Here is a 19,885-nt window from a genome sequence, read left to right as displayed (position 1 = left end):
ATAAATCCATTAAGTGATTCTGTTCTTCCTGATGGTTCCAGGCCAACGGAGGTGGCACAACTGTGCCACTTTCCCAGGGCATTCAAGGAAAATGGCTTCTGAGACTTCTTAGGCAAATCAGGCAGGGCCGCAAGGCTTTGTGCTCATGTCCATCCCTGTCTGTAATCATGTGTGCAAACACTAGTTTTACCTTTTTTTAGAGGTGCTGTGATGGAAACCAGCACTGTGCATGTGTGTGTGTGTGTGTGTGTGTGTGTGTGTGCACGCACATGCTTGTGTGTATGCTTGCATGTGTGGGTGTGTGTTTTGCACAAATATTCTATCAGAGCTACAGTTCCAGACTTGACTTTTATACTTCACTGAAGAGTTCTGCTGCCTTGAGAAAAGGCCAGAGGACTGGAGAAAGGGACATGGGGAGGCATGCCATAGGGACCACACATTCTTATAAGACAAGGTTTGTTTCCATTTGCCTGACAAAGAACCTTGTCCTCGCCACGGGAAAGCCCTGTTTACCTAGCCTCCCTACACCCAGACCTAGCTGAGCACCGCTGGACACAGGCTCCAGTTACCTAGGCGGGCGAAGATGAACATGAGGCTGTGGAGCAGATACTGAGCCTCTGTGATACCGAACGGCTCCGAACTCCCTACAGACAAGCTCACGGACAGTGCAAGACTTGGCTTCAAGGAGCTTCCAAGCCGCTAAGGCCTGAGACACTTGGCTGTACCAGCAGACCTCTGCCCCAGGCTGGGCTTTGTGATGTGCATAACATTTCAATATGGGGCCAGCTTATTGTGCTTGGTCCTCAGAACCCAGAGCATTGAGAGGGAGGCAGGCAGTTTGTTCTTCCTCCTTAAAGACACAAGGGGTCACTCTCAGACCAGAGTCAGAAAGAAAAGTCACAGCTTCCAAAGCAACTTCCATTCCGGCAGGAGGGCACTGCTCTGACACTGATCTCTAACTCACGGGGAATGCTATTCACACCTGCAGTTTCACATCTGACACGAAGCCTGGAAACTAACAGGGCAACGGCTACATCCAGTCTTGAATTCGCTTACATACTTGTCAATTACTTCCTGAGCCTAGTGGGTGCTGCCCCGGAAGCCAGGACCAAACGTCACACCCTGCATTCAGCACAGAGGACTCATTTAGACATCAGAGCATCATGGGGGCTTGCACACAGACTGGTTTAAGTCCAGCTTCGCCATGTCTGCACCGTGTGACCGTTAGCCTTTCTGTGCCTCCCACTTGAAGTTGGAGATGGGAGGTAAGGATTGGGATTGGAATCCTCCTCCAGTAAGAAGTACGGCACTTTAGGGCATGGCGAAGGTCGCAGACACACTGCTCTGCACATCATGCGGAAGGCAGTCCAGACGGACAGATGGAACAGTGGACGTGCTTTGTGTCAAAGAGGCCAGTAATGGCTCAACCATAACCGTGTCTGTGAGCATCTCACAGCACAGCTAAACGGCCATGTGCTCTGCAGCCGGCCCACGGCCACTCTTGAGTGTTATCCTGTCCTGCTGGGGGGGCTGCTGGGAACCCGGGACCACGAGGGCACTAGAAAGACAAATGACTGAACTTAGACTGATGAGCGGAAAGCCAACACACAAGGTCACTATCCAAGTCCTGGGAACCAACCAAAGGCTGAGTGTACGAACTCATGAAGGCACACACAGGATGAGAGCAGAGAGAGAAACCCAGAGGAGAAAGGATGGGTGCCTCCCCCAAGCTAGAGAGCCGTGCTGGCAAGGGGAGGGAAGGGGAGGCTAGTCTGTATTTCCAGTGGAGGTTAAATTCGAATACAAGCCACTCACAGTGAGCAAGGGTCCTCTTCAGTGAGATCCGCTAGGTACACGTTTGCAAAGTGGATGAAGAGCATCCCTATGGCTTGTTTGGAAGTGTCTAAAAACCTGCACAAAACAGAACCAGCAAGCGTTACCCACCTGACGGGAGAGCGGCGACCACCTTGGGGAAAGGAGACCAAGTCTGTGGCCAAGCCTCAAAACCATCCCTATACCCAAAGAGAAACACACGGAGGGCCTTAGATCTAGGTCTTCTTGAAGCTCCTCGCTGACCACAAGACCAGGACTAAATGCCCAGGCTTGGGAGAATCGGTGACAGAAGGGTACAAATAGGAGTTCTCAACAGACAGGAGTTATGTCCTTAAGAGTCACAGTATGTGTGGGACAATTTATAAAGCACTTTTATTGACAGGACGATGACGTCGCTACCAAAGGGGAGTGGAAGTGTCACTAGGGCAGGAGCAAACTTAGTGTGGCCCACACTGTTACCGGAAGCCTGCCTTCCAAGTGACTTACTGTTTGGGAATTTTATCATTGGGATCTGTTTCTGAAGCTTTACTGCTGTATAAGAAACATACACCTGTTACCATAGGGCCATCCTACACAAAAGGAGTGTGTTTGATATCATGTGTCTACATTAAACACTTGGTCCCTGACCCTGACCCAGAGTCCTAACCGCCCTGTAACCTCCCAAGTGCCAGGGGTGGGAGGTCTAATCCTTTGGACTGTCCTGGGTGCATATTCTGTTGGTAACTGGAGTTCCTAGAGAGCTCTAGGATGGGGAAGGCCACTGGAAGATGATTAAGTAAGACCCACCACACTCCAGGGAGAGAAGGGCAAAGCTGACAGTCAGGTGAGCCTCGTGAGCCTGGAGTGTGTCGGAACCAGTGAGCAAATGAGCTGGTTTACGGGGGGATGGAAGATGTGAAGGCCACGTTCCCAGAACTGCCCTCAGGAACAGGCCATCCCAGCTCACCGAATGGCTTCATCTGGCCACTCATTCGCCTGCATCCTTCATGATAAACTGGGAAGTGTAAATACTCAAGTTTTCTTGAGGTTTGAGTCACATCTGGTGAGGGGTGTGCTAAGAGTCTCTGAAATATGTATGGCTAATTACCAAGGGTCTGATTACATACACAGACTGTATGAAGTCAAGAATTTAAGCATAATCTCGTAAGCCAGGATGAGGAAGCCCACAGCAGAGGCTGCCCCGTGCGTACTGCTTTTCACTTCCAATACTGAAAGCATTATAAATAAAAGTAGGGGCCAGAGCTTTTGAAGAAACAGAACTATTTTCATATTATACAGCACTCGTATTAACTCAACTGAAGGATCCCACGTACTTTATACGGTATGCAATTTCTCCTATTCCATGTCCTACCTACCCCAAAACTGTCCCGTGTCCCCAAACCAAACCCTAGCACCACAGAAGGCGCCTTCTGAGTGAGTCAGCATTTTGTTACATACCATATCCTCCATGGCCGTCTTTCATGCTTTGGTTCTCGGAAGCGTTTAACTGAAAGAACAAACAGACATTGGGAGTTTCTCAAACCAACAGCAAAGCAAAGTGCATACCCAAGGTGGGTTATCAGTCTTCCTGCTATTTACAGTGCTAAGTGAGAACACGGAGTATGTCGGCACGGGGCGGCATACTTTGCTCAGTGAAGGTTACGGAGAGCCTGTGAGGCTGTCTGTCAGCAGGGACTCTTCAGAACTAGATACGTCCTAAAGCGTGCCTTCTCAGCGTCTGTGCAGCCCTTCACGTTTTCCCCGTGACAAAGCTCATTTAGGAGGTCCCTAGAAGCAACAAGGGATGGTGTAGTCGCTTCCAGCCCCAGCATATGTTCTGAGTACACCCCACCCACTCACCCTGGGGCTTACCGTACTCCAAGCCAGACACTGAGGATACAAATGTAAAGTCGGCTCCCTAAGAAATGGGAGAGCGGCACAGCGCAGGCTGGGAAGTGCTACAGAAGTGACAGACCCGAGGCTGGACTGGACGCAGGAGTTAGGGCAGGCTTCCCTGTCAGAAGTAAATGAGCTAGGTCCTCAAGGCTCAGTAAGAGCAGAGAAAAGCACAGGGCAGACGCAGCTTTGAAGTTTACATGTACAGCTGCAGAGCACGGCAGTGTGTGCAGAATAATTCAATTTGCCTCATGATAGTAGATAAATATGAAAGCCTGCGGGAGAAACAGCAGGTAAGAGGGTAACAAACTGAACATGAGACATGTGTCAGGGGTTCCTGAGTGCTGGGTCAGAGGGTTTGCCATGGATCCTGTAGGGAAGAAGGACCCAGGAGAGTCTAAGCAGAGTCAGCTTAGAAAAGCAGCCCTGAGAACTGAGCGGATGCTGGATTTCCCAGGTGAAGTACTGAGAAGAGATGCTGGCTATGCTCACAGCTCCAGGGGCAAGGCAGCAACAACCTGCTCGACCTTGGCTGGCAAAGGACTCTCAGGGCAAAGGTGTGTGCCTGTTCTCGGCACGATGTCTGTAACAGGAAATAACGTGATTTGGCTACAGGTGCCCCTGAAACTCTTATCGACCTTACACAACTAAAACAAACATCGGAAGTACGGCTTGTGTGATATTTACCACACCAAAGTGCTAAGAAGAATCCAACTGACTTAAGGCATGAGAGACCCCTGATCAGAAGGGGGACAGGAGAGCACCAACTTGGGAGAAATCCCCAGCCACCAAAGAGACTAAGAGCAGGCAGAGGGTGTGAGAAAACAAAAGGCAGGTCAGCCCTGCTCTGAATAAATGCAGCAGTCCACACAGCAGGCAAGGCTGCTGTGCAAACACGGAATAACAAGCCTGGTGTCCTCAGTCATGCTGATACTGAAGAGACCAGAGAGCTGGCGGAACCGTAAGGAAGAGTGTTTTGTCCTTGACATATGGTTTATCCAGACCCCAACATTGCCAAAGAATCTTAAGCTGAAGCCCAAGAGGCTCTGGGGCCTGAACGGCCCTTGAAGGTAGGTTTCTCCTAGAAACACCGGGTGTCACTGAGGGGCACAGGCTCACAGAGACTGGGCTATAAACTTCCAGCTGGGCTGGAGTCACTTTGTGCCTCCCAGTTCTGTCCTCAGCATTCTGACTACTGCCACCATTATGTTTGTTCTTCAAAAATAGGGTTTCTCTGGGTAGTCCTGGCTGCCTTAGAACTCACTCTGTAGACCTCAAACTTAGAGATCTGTCTGTCTGACGCCCCAGTGCTGGGTTAAAGCACGCTTGGCTTTGTCTTCACCAGTATTAACAACACCAAATATTGGAAAAGGAGAAGGCTCTGATTCCTACAAGACGAACACTTAGGTATCAGAGGGGCTGTAATTTCCCTTCAAATGGCTTGTGGGGAGGAATTATACATTATGTGTATTAAATAGGTTACATAAAATGATATAATTAAGTACAGTATAACTAGACACAAGTATAGGTAATTATATAATAAATCTACTGTTATACTATTATAGCAATGCCATACGTGGATAACAGGAACAATTGTGGTGCCAGGAGACTAATGCTTTTGAAGAAGTGACTAAGGTCAAATGAGGTCCTATGGGTGTGTCCTACCCAATATGTCTAGTGTTTCTTAAAAAGAGGAACCAGAGCACATATGTCTGAGTGAGCACATGTGTCTGAGTGAGCACATACGTATGAGTGAGCACATGTGTATGAGCGAGCACATGTGTATGAGCGAGCACATGTGTATGAGTGAGCACATATGTCTGAGTGGGCACATGTCTGAGCGAGCACATGTGTCTGAGTGAGCACATATGTCTGAGCAAGCACATGTGTACGAGCGAGCACATATGTATGAGTGAGCACATGTGTCTGAGTGAGCACATATGTCTGAGCGAGCACATGTGTATGAGCGAGCACATGTGTATGAGCGAGTACATGTGTATGAGTGAGCACATGTGCATGAGTGAGCACATATGTCTGAGTGAGCACATATGTCTGAGCGAGCACATGTGTCTGAGCGAGCACATGTGTCTGAGCGAGCACATGTGTATGAGGAAGCACATGTGTATGAGTGAGCACATGTGTCTGAGCGAGCACATGTGTCTGAGTGAGCACATATGTCTGAGTGAGCACATGTGTCTGAGTGAGCACATATGTATGAGTGAGCACATGTGTATGAGCGAGCACATGTGTCTGAGTGAGCACATATGTATGAGTGAGCACATGTGTCTGAGTGAGCACATATGTCTGAGAGAGCACATGTGTCTGAGCGAGCACATGTGTCTGAGTGAGCACATATGTCTGAGCGAGCACATGTGTCTGAGCGAGCACATGTGTCTGAGCGAGCACATGTGTATGAGGAAGCACATGTGTATGAGCGAGCACATGTGTATGAGCGAGTACATGTGTATGAGCAAGCACATATGTATGAGCGAGCACATGTGTCTGAGTGAGCACATATGTATGAGTGAGCACATGTGTATGAGCGAGCACATGTGTCTGAGCGAGCACATGTGTCTGAGCAAGCACATGTGTATGAGTGAGCACATATGTATGAGTGAGCACATGTCTGAGCGAGCACATATGTCTGAGCAAGCACATGTGTATGAGCGAGCACATATGTATGAGCGAGCACATGTGTCTGAGTGAGCACATATGTCTGAGCGAGCACATGTGTATGAGGAAGCACATGTGTATGAGCGAGCACATGTGTATGAGCGAGTACATGTGTATGAGCAAGCACATATGTATGAGCAAGCACATGTGCATGAGTGAGCACATATGTCTGAGCGAGCACATATGTCTGAGCGAGCACATGTGTCTGAGCGAGCACATGTGTCTGAGCGAGCACATGTGTATGAGGAAGCACATGTGTATGAGTGAGCACATGTGTCTGAGCGAGCACATGTGTCTGAGTGAGCACATATGTCTGAGTGAGCACATGTGTCTGAGTGAGCACATATGTATGAGTGAGCACATGTGTATGAGCGAGCACATGTGTCTGAGTGAGCACATATGTATGAGTGAGCACATGTGTCTGAGTGAGCACATATGTCTGAGAGAGCACATGTGTCTGAGCGAGCACATGTGTCTGAGTGAGCACATATGTCTGAGCGAGCACATGTGTCTGAGCGAGCACATGTGTCTGAGCGAGCACATGTGTATGAGGAAGCACATGTGTATGAGCGAGCACATGTGTATGAGCGAGTACATGTGTATGAGCAAGCACATATGTATGAGCGAGCACATGTGTCTGAGTGAGCACATATGTATGAGTGAGCACATGTGTATGAGCGAGCACATGTGTCTGAGCGAGCACATGTGTCTGAGCAAGCACATGTGTATGAGTGAGCACATATGTATGAGTGAGCACATGTCTGAGCGAGCACATGTGTCTGAGTGAGCACATATGTCTGAGCAAGCACATGTGTATGAGCGAGCACATATGTATGAGCGAGCACATGTGTCTGAGTGAGCACATATGTCTGAGCGAGCACATGTGTATGAGGAAGCACATGTGTATGAGCGAGCACATGTGTATGAGCGAGTACATGTGTATGAGCAAGCACATATGTATGAGCAAGCACATGTGCATGAGTGAGCACATATGTCTGAGCGAGCACATATGTCTGAGCGAGCACGTGTGTCTGAGCGAGCACATGTGTCTGAGCGAGCACATGTGTATGAGGAAGCACCTGTGTCTGAGCGAGCACATGTGTATGAGCGAGCACATGTGTATGAGCGAGCACATGTGTATGAGCGAGCACATGTGTCTGAGCGAGCACATATGTATGAGTGAGCACATGTGTATGAGCGAGCACATGTGTCTGAGTGAGCACATATGTATGAGCGAGCACATGTGTATGAGCGAGCACATATGTCTGAGCGAGCACATATGTCTGAGCGAGCATATGTGTCTGAGCGAGCACATGTGTCTGAGCGAGCACATGTGTATGAGGAAGCACATGTGTATGAGCGAGTACATGTGTATGAGCGAGCACATGTGTCTGAGCGAGCACATGTGTCTGAGTGAGCACATATGTATGAGTGAGCACATGTGTATGAGCGAGCACATGTGTCTGAGTGAGCACATGTGTATGAGTGAGCACATGTGTATGAGCGAGCACATATATCTGAGCGAGCACATGTGTATGAGCAAGCACATGTGTCTGAGCGAGCACATATGTCTGAGCGAGCACATGTGTATGAGCGAGCACATGTGTATGAGTGAGCACATATGTCTGAGCGAGCACATGTGTATGAGCGAGCACATGTGTATGAGTGAGCACATGTGTATGAGTGAGCACATATGTATGAGCGAGCACATGTGTATGAGTGAGCACATGTGCATGAGTGAGCACATATGTATGAGCGAGCACATGTGTATGAGTGAGCACATGTGCATGAGTGAGCACATATGTCTGAGCGAGCACATGTGTATGAGCGAGCACATGTGTATGAGCGAGCACATATGTCTGAGTGAGCACATATATCTGAGTGAGCACATATGTATGAGTGAGCACATATGTATGAGCGAGCACATGTGTCTGAGTGAGCACATATGTATGAGCGAGCACATGTGTATGAGCAAGCACATGTGTCTGAGCGAGCACATATGTCTGAGCGAGCACATGTGTATGAGCGAGTACATGTGTATGAGCAAGCACATATGTCTGAGCGAGCACATGTGTCTGAGCGAGCACATATGTCTGAGCGAGCACATGTGTATGAGCGAGTACATGTGTATGAGCAAGCACATATGTCTGAGCGAGCACATGTGTCTGAGCGAGCACATATGTATGAGTGAGCACATGTGTCTGAGTGAGCACATATGTCTGAGTGAGCACATATGTCTGAGCAAGCACATGTGTACGAGCGAGCACATATGTATGAGGGAGCACATGTGTCTGAGTGAGCACATATGTCTGAGTGAGCACATATGCATGAGTGAGCACATGTGCCTGAGCGAGCACATATGTATGAGTGAGCACATGTGTATGAGTGAGCACATATGTCTGAGCAAGCACATGTGTCTGAGCGAGCACATGTGTATGAGCGAGCACATGTGTATGAGCGAGCACATATGTCTGAGTGAGCACATATGTCTGAGTGAGCACCTATGTCTGAGTGAGCACCTATGTCTGAGTGAGCACATGTGTATGAGCGAGCACATGTGTATGAGTGAGCACATATGTCTGAGCGAGCACATGTGTACGAGCGAGCACATATGTATGAGTGAGCACATGTGTCTGAGCGAGCACATGTGTATGAGCAAGCACATGTGTCTGAGCGAGCACATGTGTACGAGCGAGCACATGTGTACGAGCGAGCACATGTGCATGAGCGAGCACATGTGTCTGAGCGAGCACATGTGTCTGAGCGAGCACCTGTGTCTGAGCGAGCACCTGTGTATGAGCGAGCACATGTGTATGAGCGAGCACATGTGTATGAGCGAGCACATGTGTCTGAGCGAGCACATGTGTCTGAGCGAGCACATGTGTCTGAGCGAGCACATGTGTATGAGCGAGCACATGTGTCTGAGCCAGCACATGTGTATGAGCGAGCACTTGTGTCTGAGCGAGCACATGTGTCTGAGCGAGCACATGTGTCTGAGCGAGCACATGTGTCTGAGCGAGCACATGTGTATGAGCCAGCACATGTGTATGAGCGAGCACATGTGTCTGAGCGAGCACATGTGTCTGAGTGAGCACATATGTCTGAGTGAGCACCTATGTCTGAGTGAGCACATGTGTATGAGCGAGCACATATGTATGAGTGAGCACATATGTATGAGTGAGCACATGTGTCTGAGTGAGCACATGTGTCTGAGTGAGCACATATGTCTGAGTGTACCAGGAAGGGACCATGTGAAGATACCGTAAGAAGCAGACATCCAAGTTGAGAGGTGGTGGTGCACACCTTTAATCCCAGCACTTGGGAGGCAATGGCTGGTGGATCTCTGTGAGTTCGATGCCAGCCTGGTCTACAGAATGAATTTCAGGAGAGCCAGGACTACAAAGAGAAACCCTATCACAAACAAACAAACAAACAAACACCAAACGACAACAAAAAGTAGCAGCTCTTCATTGGTTCCTCAGAAAATTGGGATTTGATCTACCTCAAGACCCAAACCCACTCTTGGGCATGCACTCAAAAGATGCTCCATCCTACCACAAAGATCAATCATATTCATTGCAACTCTACTCATCATAGCCAGTAACTGGCCACAACCTAGATGTCCCTCGACGAAAGACGAATAAAGAAAATATGATGGGGTATTACTTGCTGTTAAAACCAATGACATCATGAAATTTGCAGGCAAATGGATGGAACTAGAAACAAAAAATCATCCTGAGGGAGGTAACCCAGGCCCAGATAAACAACCCCAGTCTCTATTTACTTATGTGCGGGCATCAGCCGTTAAATAAATGATAATGGATAATCCACAGACCCGAGAGGCTAGGCAGGGAGGAGGGCTGTAGTGGGGAAGCCATGGTCTCCTCAGGAAGGAGTGGGGATGAGAGCTGGAGGGGTCAGGTGGTGGGAACTGGGGGTGGAGGGAGAGAGTGTGGGGAGACAGCTGGAATTGGAGGGGCGTGGGTGAGGCGGAACCTAGTTCAGTGGAAACTTCCTGGAATCTGTGAGGCTCCTAGTGGAGGCCCCTAGTAATGGAAGACTTGGAGTCTGACCTGGTCATCTTTTGTAGCCAGGCAAGGCTCAGCAGTGGGTCTGCGAGAAAGGCACTCAGTTGAGACTTTAGCTGAGGGGTCCCACAGAGATCCCTAATCAACCCAGGCTGACCCTAGGACAGCCAGGCTGATGTTAGGGTGAGGGTCGCTCTCTGAAACCAACGGTAGAGCCCCGTTTCTGGGGACAGCATCCACACAGCTCAGTGAATGGAGAGAGGTCAAGCTGGTGCCTGCAGTCTTCACCCCTATGGTCTACTCTCTTTGGTATGGGAAGGTACTCTTCAGGATATGGACAAAGAAATGTGCACACCAACCCAGACACAAAACCTTTGACCTACAATCTACACTGCCTACAAGATGCACTGGCACAATGGTAGCACGGAATTTGTGGGCATGGCCAACCCATGTCTAGTTTAACTTGAGGCCCAGACCAGGAGAGTCAGCTCATGCCCTACACTGCCTAGATGGCTAGGGGCAAGGGACTGGAAAGCCCAGACACCTAGGGTAGAAACAAACAAACAAAAAAACCCAAAACAAAACAAAACAAAACAAAAAAACAAAAACCAATGAAACGATTTCTAATGTTCTGCTATACTCAGAACGGTGTTTTGTCCAGTCGTCATCAGAGAGGCTTCCCTTGGCAGCAAATGGGATTGAGTGTAGAGCTCACAGCCAGACATACGGACAGCCTAGACTGGAGGTCTCCACTGGGTCCCTTGGATATCAAGGAACTCTTCGGAAGAGGGGGTAGAAAGACTGTAGGAGTCAGAGGGGACAGAGGACACCAGGAGAACGTGGTTCACACAGACTGAAGCAGCAAGCACAGGTCTGCATGGGTCTGCACCAGGTCCTCCGCATGCATGCTATGGCTGTGAGCTTGGTGGTTCTGTGGAACTCTGAACAGTGGGAGCGGATGTGTCTCAGGCCCTCTAGCCTGCACTTGAGACTCTTTTCCTCCTAATGGACGGCTGTGTCCAGCCTTGAGACAAGGCCTTGTCTTACTGTATCTTGTTTTGTCCTGTCTGGCTGTTGTCTCTTGAGGGCCTGTTCTTTCCTGAGGAGGAAACGCGTCCTGACTAGCCCTTTCATCTTGGATCTGACCTCAGAACTGAAAGAAAATAAATGTCTACCATTTAAGACACCCAGTCTGTGTACTGTGTTAAGGAAGCCGGGGGGCTTAATCGTGTAGAAAGATAGTAACTGCAGGGCAAGGTGAGGCTTTTCTATAGGCCAAATGTCCCGTTTAAAAAGGTGGAGAGAGAGCATACGTCCAGAAGTCCAACGTGGTGAGTCTGCCAAAGAATTACACTGCGTTCTCTGAAGTCCAAGGTGAGTATTCTCCAAGTTCAAATGTATTTATCTATGGTGTATTAATTTACTGATATAACTTGAAAGTGTTTCCATGTATGAAAACATATAGGGAGGTCACTGTACCACTGTCACAACAAAACCCTGGAAATAAATGGTCACTAAATATTAACGGGGATAAGTATATATAATAGGGCACGTATAGATTTTAATCCTAAACACTGCTAAAAAAGTAGATCTAGACAAGATTAATAACTTAATATGGAAATACTTCCAAGTTCTATCGGTAAATTAATACACACATAAATATATACATTTGAACTTTTATGTAAGATGAGCCATTCAGGAGGAGGTGAATCAGGTGAAGTCCTTGCCTTCCTTACATGGGAGGGCGGCTAAGCTCCAGAGTGCATCCGTGCTGTGTGAAGGTGAACTCTGGGAAGAGTCTGGGAACAGGCACGATCTGTTTGTGGGGGTTCCAGGTAATCTAACGGAGGAAGGTGCAGGGGGGTCAGACAGTCTCCACGCTGAAGTGGGTCAAGGGCTTCTCTTTCTGCCTGAGGGGACGGGTGGATGCTAAGCTGGAGTTCACTCAGCGGCTTCATTCTGCTGCTGTGCTGACAGCGGCCTAAAGAGGGTGATACAGGAGCAGGGAGACCCGGTAGACATCCTGGGCCAAAGAATAGCTCATCACTTGCTGCCACAGAAGGCTGAGGAGAAGAAAGATGTTTTAGAAAAACCTTCAGCTGACAGAATTAGCTGTGGACATGAGAGAGAGAATGGTGTAGAGGCCCCTGCTGTGGGAATTCAAACTTGCCCCATGGTATCTCGCATCTCAATTGAATGTTCTAATCCAGGGACAAGGAAACCTGAGAAGACAGAAGTCTCTGCAGGTGAAAAGCCAAGAGCTAACGTTAAAAGCAAGGTTCACAGAACTCCAGGACAAGTGACCTCTCCATTAATGGCGCTCCTGAAGAACAGAGAAAATGGACAGAGCAAGGCCCCGCATCACCTTCTGAGGCAAGGCTCAGGGCAGAACAAGCAGGGTGAGGAAGCTCTCCAGAACTGCAACCAGCTTGAGGGATCCCTTCCGGGGCCAAGAGAGGAGGAGAGCCAGCAAGCTAGAGACTCCTGGCATTCAAGGCCAGCAGCACTAAGTGAAGCCCTTTCTCTCACACAGGCCCCTTCCTGTTGCTTAAAGGGCGCCAAACTGCCTTAAGGCCTAAGCAGGTCCTCAGCAGGTACAAGACAGACAGACAGGCACAGGGTCCCAAGCCTCTGAAGGAATGAACAGTCAAGAGTATGAGCCTAGAGACAGAGGTGAGTTTGAACCCAGTCTCTGCCTCTAACTTGCAAGTCAGTATGCACGCACACACGCACACATGCATGCACACACACACACATGCACACACACATACACACACATGCACACTCTATACCCGGGAAGAAAGAGGGAGAGGAGTACTTTTAAGAACCTGCAGCTTAGGTACGCGCAGCTCACTCTCCCATCCCTGCCTCTCACCCTGTATTCCCTCCCTTCTCTAACTCATCTCCCTGAGTCATAGGCTGAGCTGTCTCCTACCGTGGCCTTAGACACGCATTCCACTTGGCTAGGACCTGACCTCTCCAGTCCAGCCCCTCCTTTCTTCCTTCCCTGCAGGTCTAAGAGCTTAAAGCACCCCCAACTGTGCTCCGTCCTCTTCCTATCCTTCAGTGGCCTGGATGCCTCTGGGGCTCATCCCTTTTCAACCCTTTGGGGGTTGCTCTCCTCTCAGGCCTGGCAGTTTGCACAGCAGCCACGACTGCTCTTCTGCACACGCCCCTTTCCTCACGCCTACCAAGGCCTTCAGGATTTGTTTTCCCGTGCTGATGGGCTTCGCTGCTCCTCCCCCAGGCGGTGCTCGCACTTGCAGTGAGTAACGTATAGGACCTGGCGTGCCTCAAACAGTTCCCATCTCCTCCAACCTTTGGATTAAAATACACCTTTTAGAAAATGTACACGTACAGGAAATATTCATGTTTGGGTTTTGTTTGTTTGCTGTTGAGGTAAGATCTTGCTGGAGAGCCTGGGCTGGCCTTGCCTCTCCTCCCATCGCCGCCTCTCCCGTGCTGAGATCACAGGTATGCTCACCCTGGCCAGTCCCTTTTTTTTTGGTAGCGTTTTTTTCTAAAGTGCCTTTTCAATCTCTTTAAACTTTATGTTTCAGGCAGATCTGTTGTAAGCAGCATATAGGTGAATTTCTCCTGAAATGTCGTTGGTGATTGTAAGCGGCTGCAAGGTAATAATCTCTGAACAGTTGGAGTTGACACCTCCTGTAATAAAGGACAGTGACTCGCGACAGCTTGCATCACACACACAGCATCTGTGCACAGCATCTGAACGACAGCATTTCAGGTACTAGCAGACAGTGGTATAGAAGCTACCTTCCAAGAAGGGCCTTTTAAATAAGCCTTGAGAACCACACCACGGAAACAAACATTGCATGCCTGTCCAGCACAGGAGTCACCCTCAGCAAAGAGAAGGGTGAGTGGCTGGGCCTGCTGTCGGGGCAGAAAGTCTAGGCCACATCTGGTCACCACAATCAACAAGCACCTATGGGGGACTTGAAGGCCCAAGCTGAAGTCAACTGATATGGTGATCTGAGTAAGGCCATTTCTCTTGGCCCTTTCCTGGGCAGAGATGGCAAGAATACAGGATCCCGTGCCACCTGCGACCCCACGTTTCCAAGAGTTAAATGAATAAATACCTTGCTCAGAGCCACAGTGCGGTTCATGTAACAGACAGAACGCTGTCTGCTCCTCTATCCACCCGTCCATCTTTCCATCCACTCACCTGTCCATTATCTGCCCTCCATCTCTTCCCAGTCACTGGTCTCTCCAAAGTATAAACAGTTATGCTTTCTCCTTTGCACTTAAAATACCCACGGCACACGGACTCATCAAATTTCACACTTAAGATGTGTTACTTTAATAAGTAATCTCTTTACATTATAAACGAGCACAGAACTGTCCCATGCCTTTCTTTCCCTAGTGTTTAGGGTAAAGGGCAAGCTCATTCTGTAGCCAAGGTCCTACATGGCAGGGATCTTGGTCATTCCTCTGACCCGATTCCCACATATCCCAGCCACAGAGGCTGCTCTACACCAAACGCCCACATTCTGTCTGTCTTCCTACAGCAACACTCTGCTCCAGATCAACAAGTGGCTGGCTTCCTCTTATTTCCCTAGTTCCCAGGTCACCTCCCTGGAAGCCTCTCCGGACACCCACATCTGAAGGTGTGTACCATGCCCATTCATCAACCTCCTGTTAGCCTATCCACTGGACTCCAATAATACCATGGCTTTTCTTTCTTATTTCTTTTGTACTAGAGACTGAATCCAGGGTCACACATGCTAGGCAAGCACCCTGCCATCGAACTGCATCCCCAGCCCAGTTCTATCTATTTTTATTTTGTATTTCTGCACTCTGATTTTGAGACGAAGTCTGATAACAGTTTTAAGCTGGCCTAGAACTTACTTTGCAGCCCAGGCAGACTCTGAAATCATGATCTTCCTGTCTTAGCTCCACGAGTAGTTAGGACTACTGGCTTGAGGCGGAAGGCTTGGCTTCTCCTGTGTTTTCTGGACTGCCTTACTTTCAATAGGATGTCTGCCCGGTAGTGTCAGAAGGATCTGCTCAGGTCAAACCTATTCACCACTAGCACTTAGGCAGAGCCTGGCTCACATCAGGTAGCTGAATAACATTTTATCGAACAAAGGAATTTATTTAGATTCTCGCTCAAGCTCCATTTCTTGGGGATTGTGTGGGCATTTATTTTGATTTTAGTTAAGTTCCATGAATTTTCATGATAGGTTCTTTCAATTTAGCTGCAGAGATTAAAACTGCTTTGGAAGCTCACAGCAAGAATGCCAGAGGACAATTACTCCCCGAGGGAAGGCAGAAGGAACTGATCCACAGTCTTGATTATGGTGTCTGGACTAAGTTTTTAACCACAAGTGTTCATGAGTAGTTTGGGGGTAAGGATTTAACTTTTTTTTTTTTTTTAAATCAGATAGGATTAAAATTCTAAGGTCGCCAGATGTAGATCTCGTATAACATGTCCAGTTGAGGGCTGAGAGATGAATGGCGCCCTCTCAGAAAAGCTAAACAAGTAAAAAACGCTTATAGTACTTGAAGCCACAGCTTCTGCTGGGAAGGGGGCAACAGTGCCTCTGTCTCGTGCTAATGATCCTAGCAGGAGTGACTGTTATCTGCACAGCACGTCCCAAGGGATCTGTCTGACAGGAATAACAGCTGATAGACACACAAGGTAAGAAGCCTGATGATGCTGACAACACAGACTGATAGCTGTGGCGAGAATTAAGAAGCAGGCATTGCCTTCGAGGAAATACAGAACAAAGTAACCCTGGTACCCAGAAGAACTCAGGCCAATGGAGGCACTCCCCTGGTGCCTCAGCGACCCGAACATTTTCGGACCGGGAATGCTGCAGGTACATGGGTCTCTGGGACCTGGGAGGGGAGGTAAAGGGATAAGGCGTACGTTCAGGATGCAGTGTTGTGTAACTGCCCTTAATGCCGTTGGAACTCTGAGTAGGAACTCCGAGTAGGAACAAGCTGTCCGGGAAAGAGGCCCGGCTAACCAGTGCACTTAGGCCGAGGGGACATTCTAGGAACGGGGCACACATGAAGACACGTTCATATTCTCCTGTTTGTGTTACCTCTGCATCATTATCCTAGTGTCCTAGACCAAAAAAACGCAGAAACTTTTTGATCTTATAATAAAGGTGCGCGCGCGCGCCCGCGTGTGTGTGTGTGTGTTCTATCAATTTACAGACCCCATGAGAAGTGAGGGGTTACTCCGGAAACACTGGTTACTGTGTAAGGCACGGCACAGGGGATGTGATTGTGTGTCGAACTGACAAGGAGTGGACTTGCACTTTGGTTGTGAGCCTTCAAGGCTGCGCCATCTCTCCAGATCAACAAGGGATGGATTTGTGATGACTACACTTGGTTGTTACCATGACTGCATCTGGAATTAACTTTAACCCGATGGCCAGGCATATACCGGTGAGGGAGATTTTTCTTAATTAAATCATTTCCAGCTTCACGGCTGGAAGATCCACCTTTAATCCAGACCTTTAATCTGGGCCACACCTGCTGGCGGCCTATACAAAGGACATGGACAAGGAAGCTTCGCTCTGCCTGCCTGCTCTCTTGCCTCACTGTCAAGTCCGTCCCCTTGCTGGCAACTGGAGCCTACTTCTTGGATTCTTGGACTTTCTGGTTGGTGGACAGCCATTGTTAAGAGTAGTTGAACCGGGGCTGGGGATTTAGCTCAGTGGTAGAGCGCTTACCTAGGAAGCGCAAGGCCCTGGGCTCGGTCCCCAGCTCCAAAAAAAAGAACCAAAAGAAAAAAAGAGTAGTTGAACCACAGTCTGTAAGTCATTCTAATAAATCTCCTTCACACAGGCGTGCACACACACACACACGCACACACGCACAGGCACACACACACACTTATTCATTTACAGGTTCCGTTCCTCTTGAGAACCCTTACTAATACAGATTTTGGTACTGGGAGTGGTTCTACGGCAACAGAAGTGTAAGGACGATGTTTCTAAGGATCTGGAATAGGTGTTTGTTTGCCAACTACAATTACTGAAGCCTCTCCTGGGGGCTCAGAGAGTACGGGAAAACCCACGGTGTGAACTATTTTACAGACTTGAGACAAATCCATTTGACTGACCTGGTTCACCAATTATGACAGGCAGTGGATCTGGTAACTCTCTACGTAAGTTTTGACAACTTGTGGGAAAAAAAAATCTAAAGAAAATGATGCTGCTGGTTGGTTGCTCCTAGCATCTCCAGATAAACTGACAAAGGAAAAGAATGAGCTACAGGATTAAAAATTAGCCCACTTCTAGCATCTCAGAATACAGTGAAGGACCACAACTCAGAGATAAATCTGATGGACTCCATTTGTACATCGACAGTCTAAAGGTTTCTAAGAGAATCATCAGTGGTCACAAAGCTCGAGCTGAAATCAAACCAAACCCCTCATTATAGGATTGACTGAATCACAACGAAAACTGAAGTCCCGGCTTTGGAGAGAAGTGTCATCAGTTAAAGTGAGGGCACTAACTGGTAAAGAGTGGGATCCTGCAACTTGGGATGGAGATGTGGACCCTACTGGCGCTGAGAACTTTGAACCCTCCGATTCTCAAGGGTTCATCTCACCTGAAGAAGCAGTCTCTCCCCTCGCAGCAGAAGATGCACCCCCAGCCCCAAAGCCTGGAATATTAATTTGACAGAGGAAATTAATTCTTTATTCTCTGCTAAATCAGCAGTGACCTTCTCTGAAGGAGATGCCAGGCAAGATAATACCAATGTCTCCCAGGGCCCAACAATAGTGGCCTCTAGAGCTGTAACCAGACGTAGGGCTACACAGGCTCCCAGAGGGAGACAGAACGTGTAGTCCACAGGAGGTGTGCTGCACTGCTGAGAGCTTACCGAGCGAGTTGGCCAGGTCCTTCAAGCAGAAGTCTGAGATAATGGCGGGAAGAACATAAACTGGATCAGGCTGGGTATGGATACGGGCCTACCAACTGTAGCGTCTAGGTGTAATAGGGACGCTTGCACAGTTAAAAGGAAATGGTGTCAAAAGTTTGTCTGAATGGTTGGCTAAAGTATTTGTCAAAAGATGGCCTACTGAAATGGAGTTGGAGGTGCCTGATGTCCATTGGCTTAGTGTTGATAGAGGGATTTTAAAGCTCAAGGAGACTGCAATTCTAGAGTAGACATGTTGTGTAAAACCTAATTCTCCACACTGGAAAGGCTGGAAGACACGCTCTTCACGAATCTTGTAAGATACGGAATAATGAGAGGCACCAGCACGTCTGTGGAGCTCTGCTGTGCCCCTCTTCCTCCTGCCACCCCTTAGGGTTGGAGATGCTGCCGCTCAGACAGGTGAGTTAAATGCAGTGGTTTGGATGGGCTCTGAAGTAGCCGGGGTCAAGAAGCCTACTGCACCTTTGTTTGATTTGCATAAGTGGAAAAATCATCAAGCAGACGAAAAAGGGACACGGGGGACCATGGCAAAGGTAATCTTGCCCCACTAACGATTTCACACTGGAGCCAGTCTGAACGGAGATGGCCAGGTTTCCCTAAGGAAGGGCCTTGATAGAGTGCCTGAGGGTTTTTTGTTTTGTTTTGTTTTGTTTTGTTTTGTTTTGTTGGTCCTTCCTCAGAGAGACCTTAAGCCTTTTGCAAGGGTAATTACACAGGGGAAAAGGAAACTTCCTGGTTTCTGCAGCATATCACAGTGGTGCACTATGGATTGACAACACTGTGCTGATTTATTTGATCAAGGGAGCAGCGACTCCTTTGGACTCTGGTGACACAGTGCATCGGAAGATGGGAAGTGAATCCAACCGAAATTCAAGGACCTTCTACATGGTGAAATTCTCTGGAGTCCACTGATGTGGGGCACGCAGAGACACTCCTTCTAAGGTGAAGGGAAAGTTATTGCACCTGGCCCCTCCCACCACCAAGAAAGAAGCACGTGTAGTGGGCCTATCTGGAATTCTGGAGACAGCACATTCCTCACCTGGGTGTGTTACGAAGGCCCATTTAGCCAAGCGACTGGGAGAGCTGCTAGCTTTGTGTAGGGCCGGGAACAGAAGGCTCTTTAGCAGGTCCAGGCTACTGGGCAGGCTTCTCTACCACTTGAACCGCACGATCCAGCGGACCCAAAGGTACTCGAGTGTGAGTCCGCCTTTCTACCTCGGAGCTGGAGTGTCAGAACGCTGCCCTGCCGATGTGCCATTCCGATGTGTTGTTCTGGGAAGGCGAAAGGCTCCTTGCCACTGACAGATCGCTCGAGCAAGGCAAAAACAGTTTAGGATAGGGGCCCCAGCCCATGCTTCTCCCAGTGAGAAATGGCTGGGCTGGAATGGAGGCTGGGATTCTCAAACTCTTGTGCACCCAGATGCCACCGGGAACCCTGAGGAGTTGAGAACAGGCCTTAGGGCCTGAGGTGAGCCCAGGAGGAATCTGGCTTAGCTCTGAGTGAGAGCCAAGGTATAGCGGGGCTTCTGTGGGACACTCAGCAGCCGCTCTGTGTG

At 48.8% G+C, this 19,885-nt stretch overlaps 1 protein-coding gene across 6 annotated transcripts in view; it reads right to left on the bottom strand.

The window, feature by feature from the left end:
* Stimate (STIM activating enhancer) overlaps window positions 1-19,885 on the bottom strand; it is a 57,485-nt gene that overhangs the window by 11,153 nt on the left and 26,447 nt on the right. For 2 of the 6 annotated variants that reach the window (NM_198774.2, XM_039094618.2), the window contains 2 exons: window positions 3,271-3,319; window positions 1,816-1,911 (listed from right to left, as the gene is read on the bottom strand). The exons of 1 other annotated variant lie outside the window; for it this stretch is intronic. In NM_198774.2, coding sequence (NP_942069.1) covers window positions 1,816-1,911; window positions 3,271-3,319 — 145 coding nt within the window. Of the gene's footprint in view, window positions 1-1,815; window positions 1,912-3,268; window positions 3,320-3,456; window positions 3,601-3,684; window positions 7,481-19,885 lie in introns of those variants that run through there. 3 more of the 6 variants (XM_063275491.1, XM_063275490.1, XR_010058297.1) reach the window with 3 other exon arrangements.

This window comes from Rattus norvegicus, chromosome 16 (assembly GCF_036323735.1).
Source record: "Rattus norvegicus strain BN/NHsdMcwi chromosome 16, GRCr8, whole genome shotgun sequence".
NCBI lineage: Eukaryota > Metazoa > Chordata > Mammalia > Rodentia > Muridae > Rattus > Rattus norvegicus.
The sequence above is the reverse complement of the archived record's forward strand: the minus strand, read 5'-3'. Positions and strand labels throughout refer to the sequence as shown.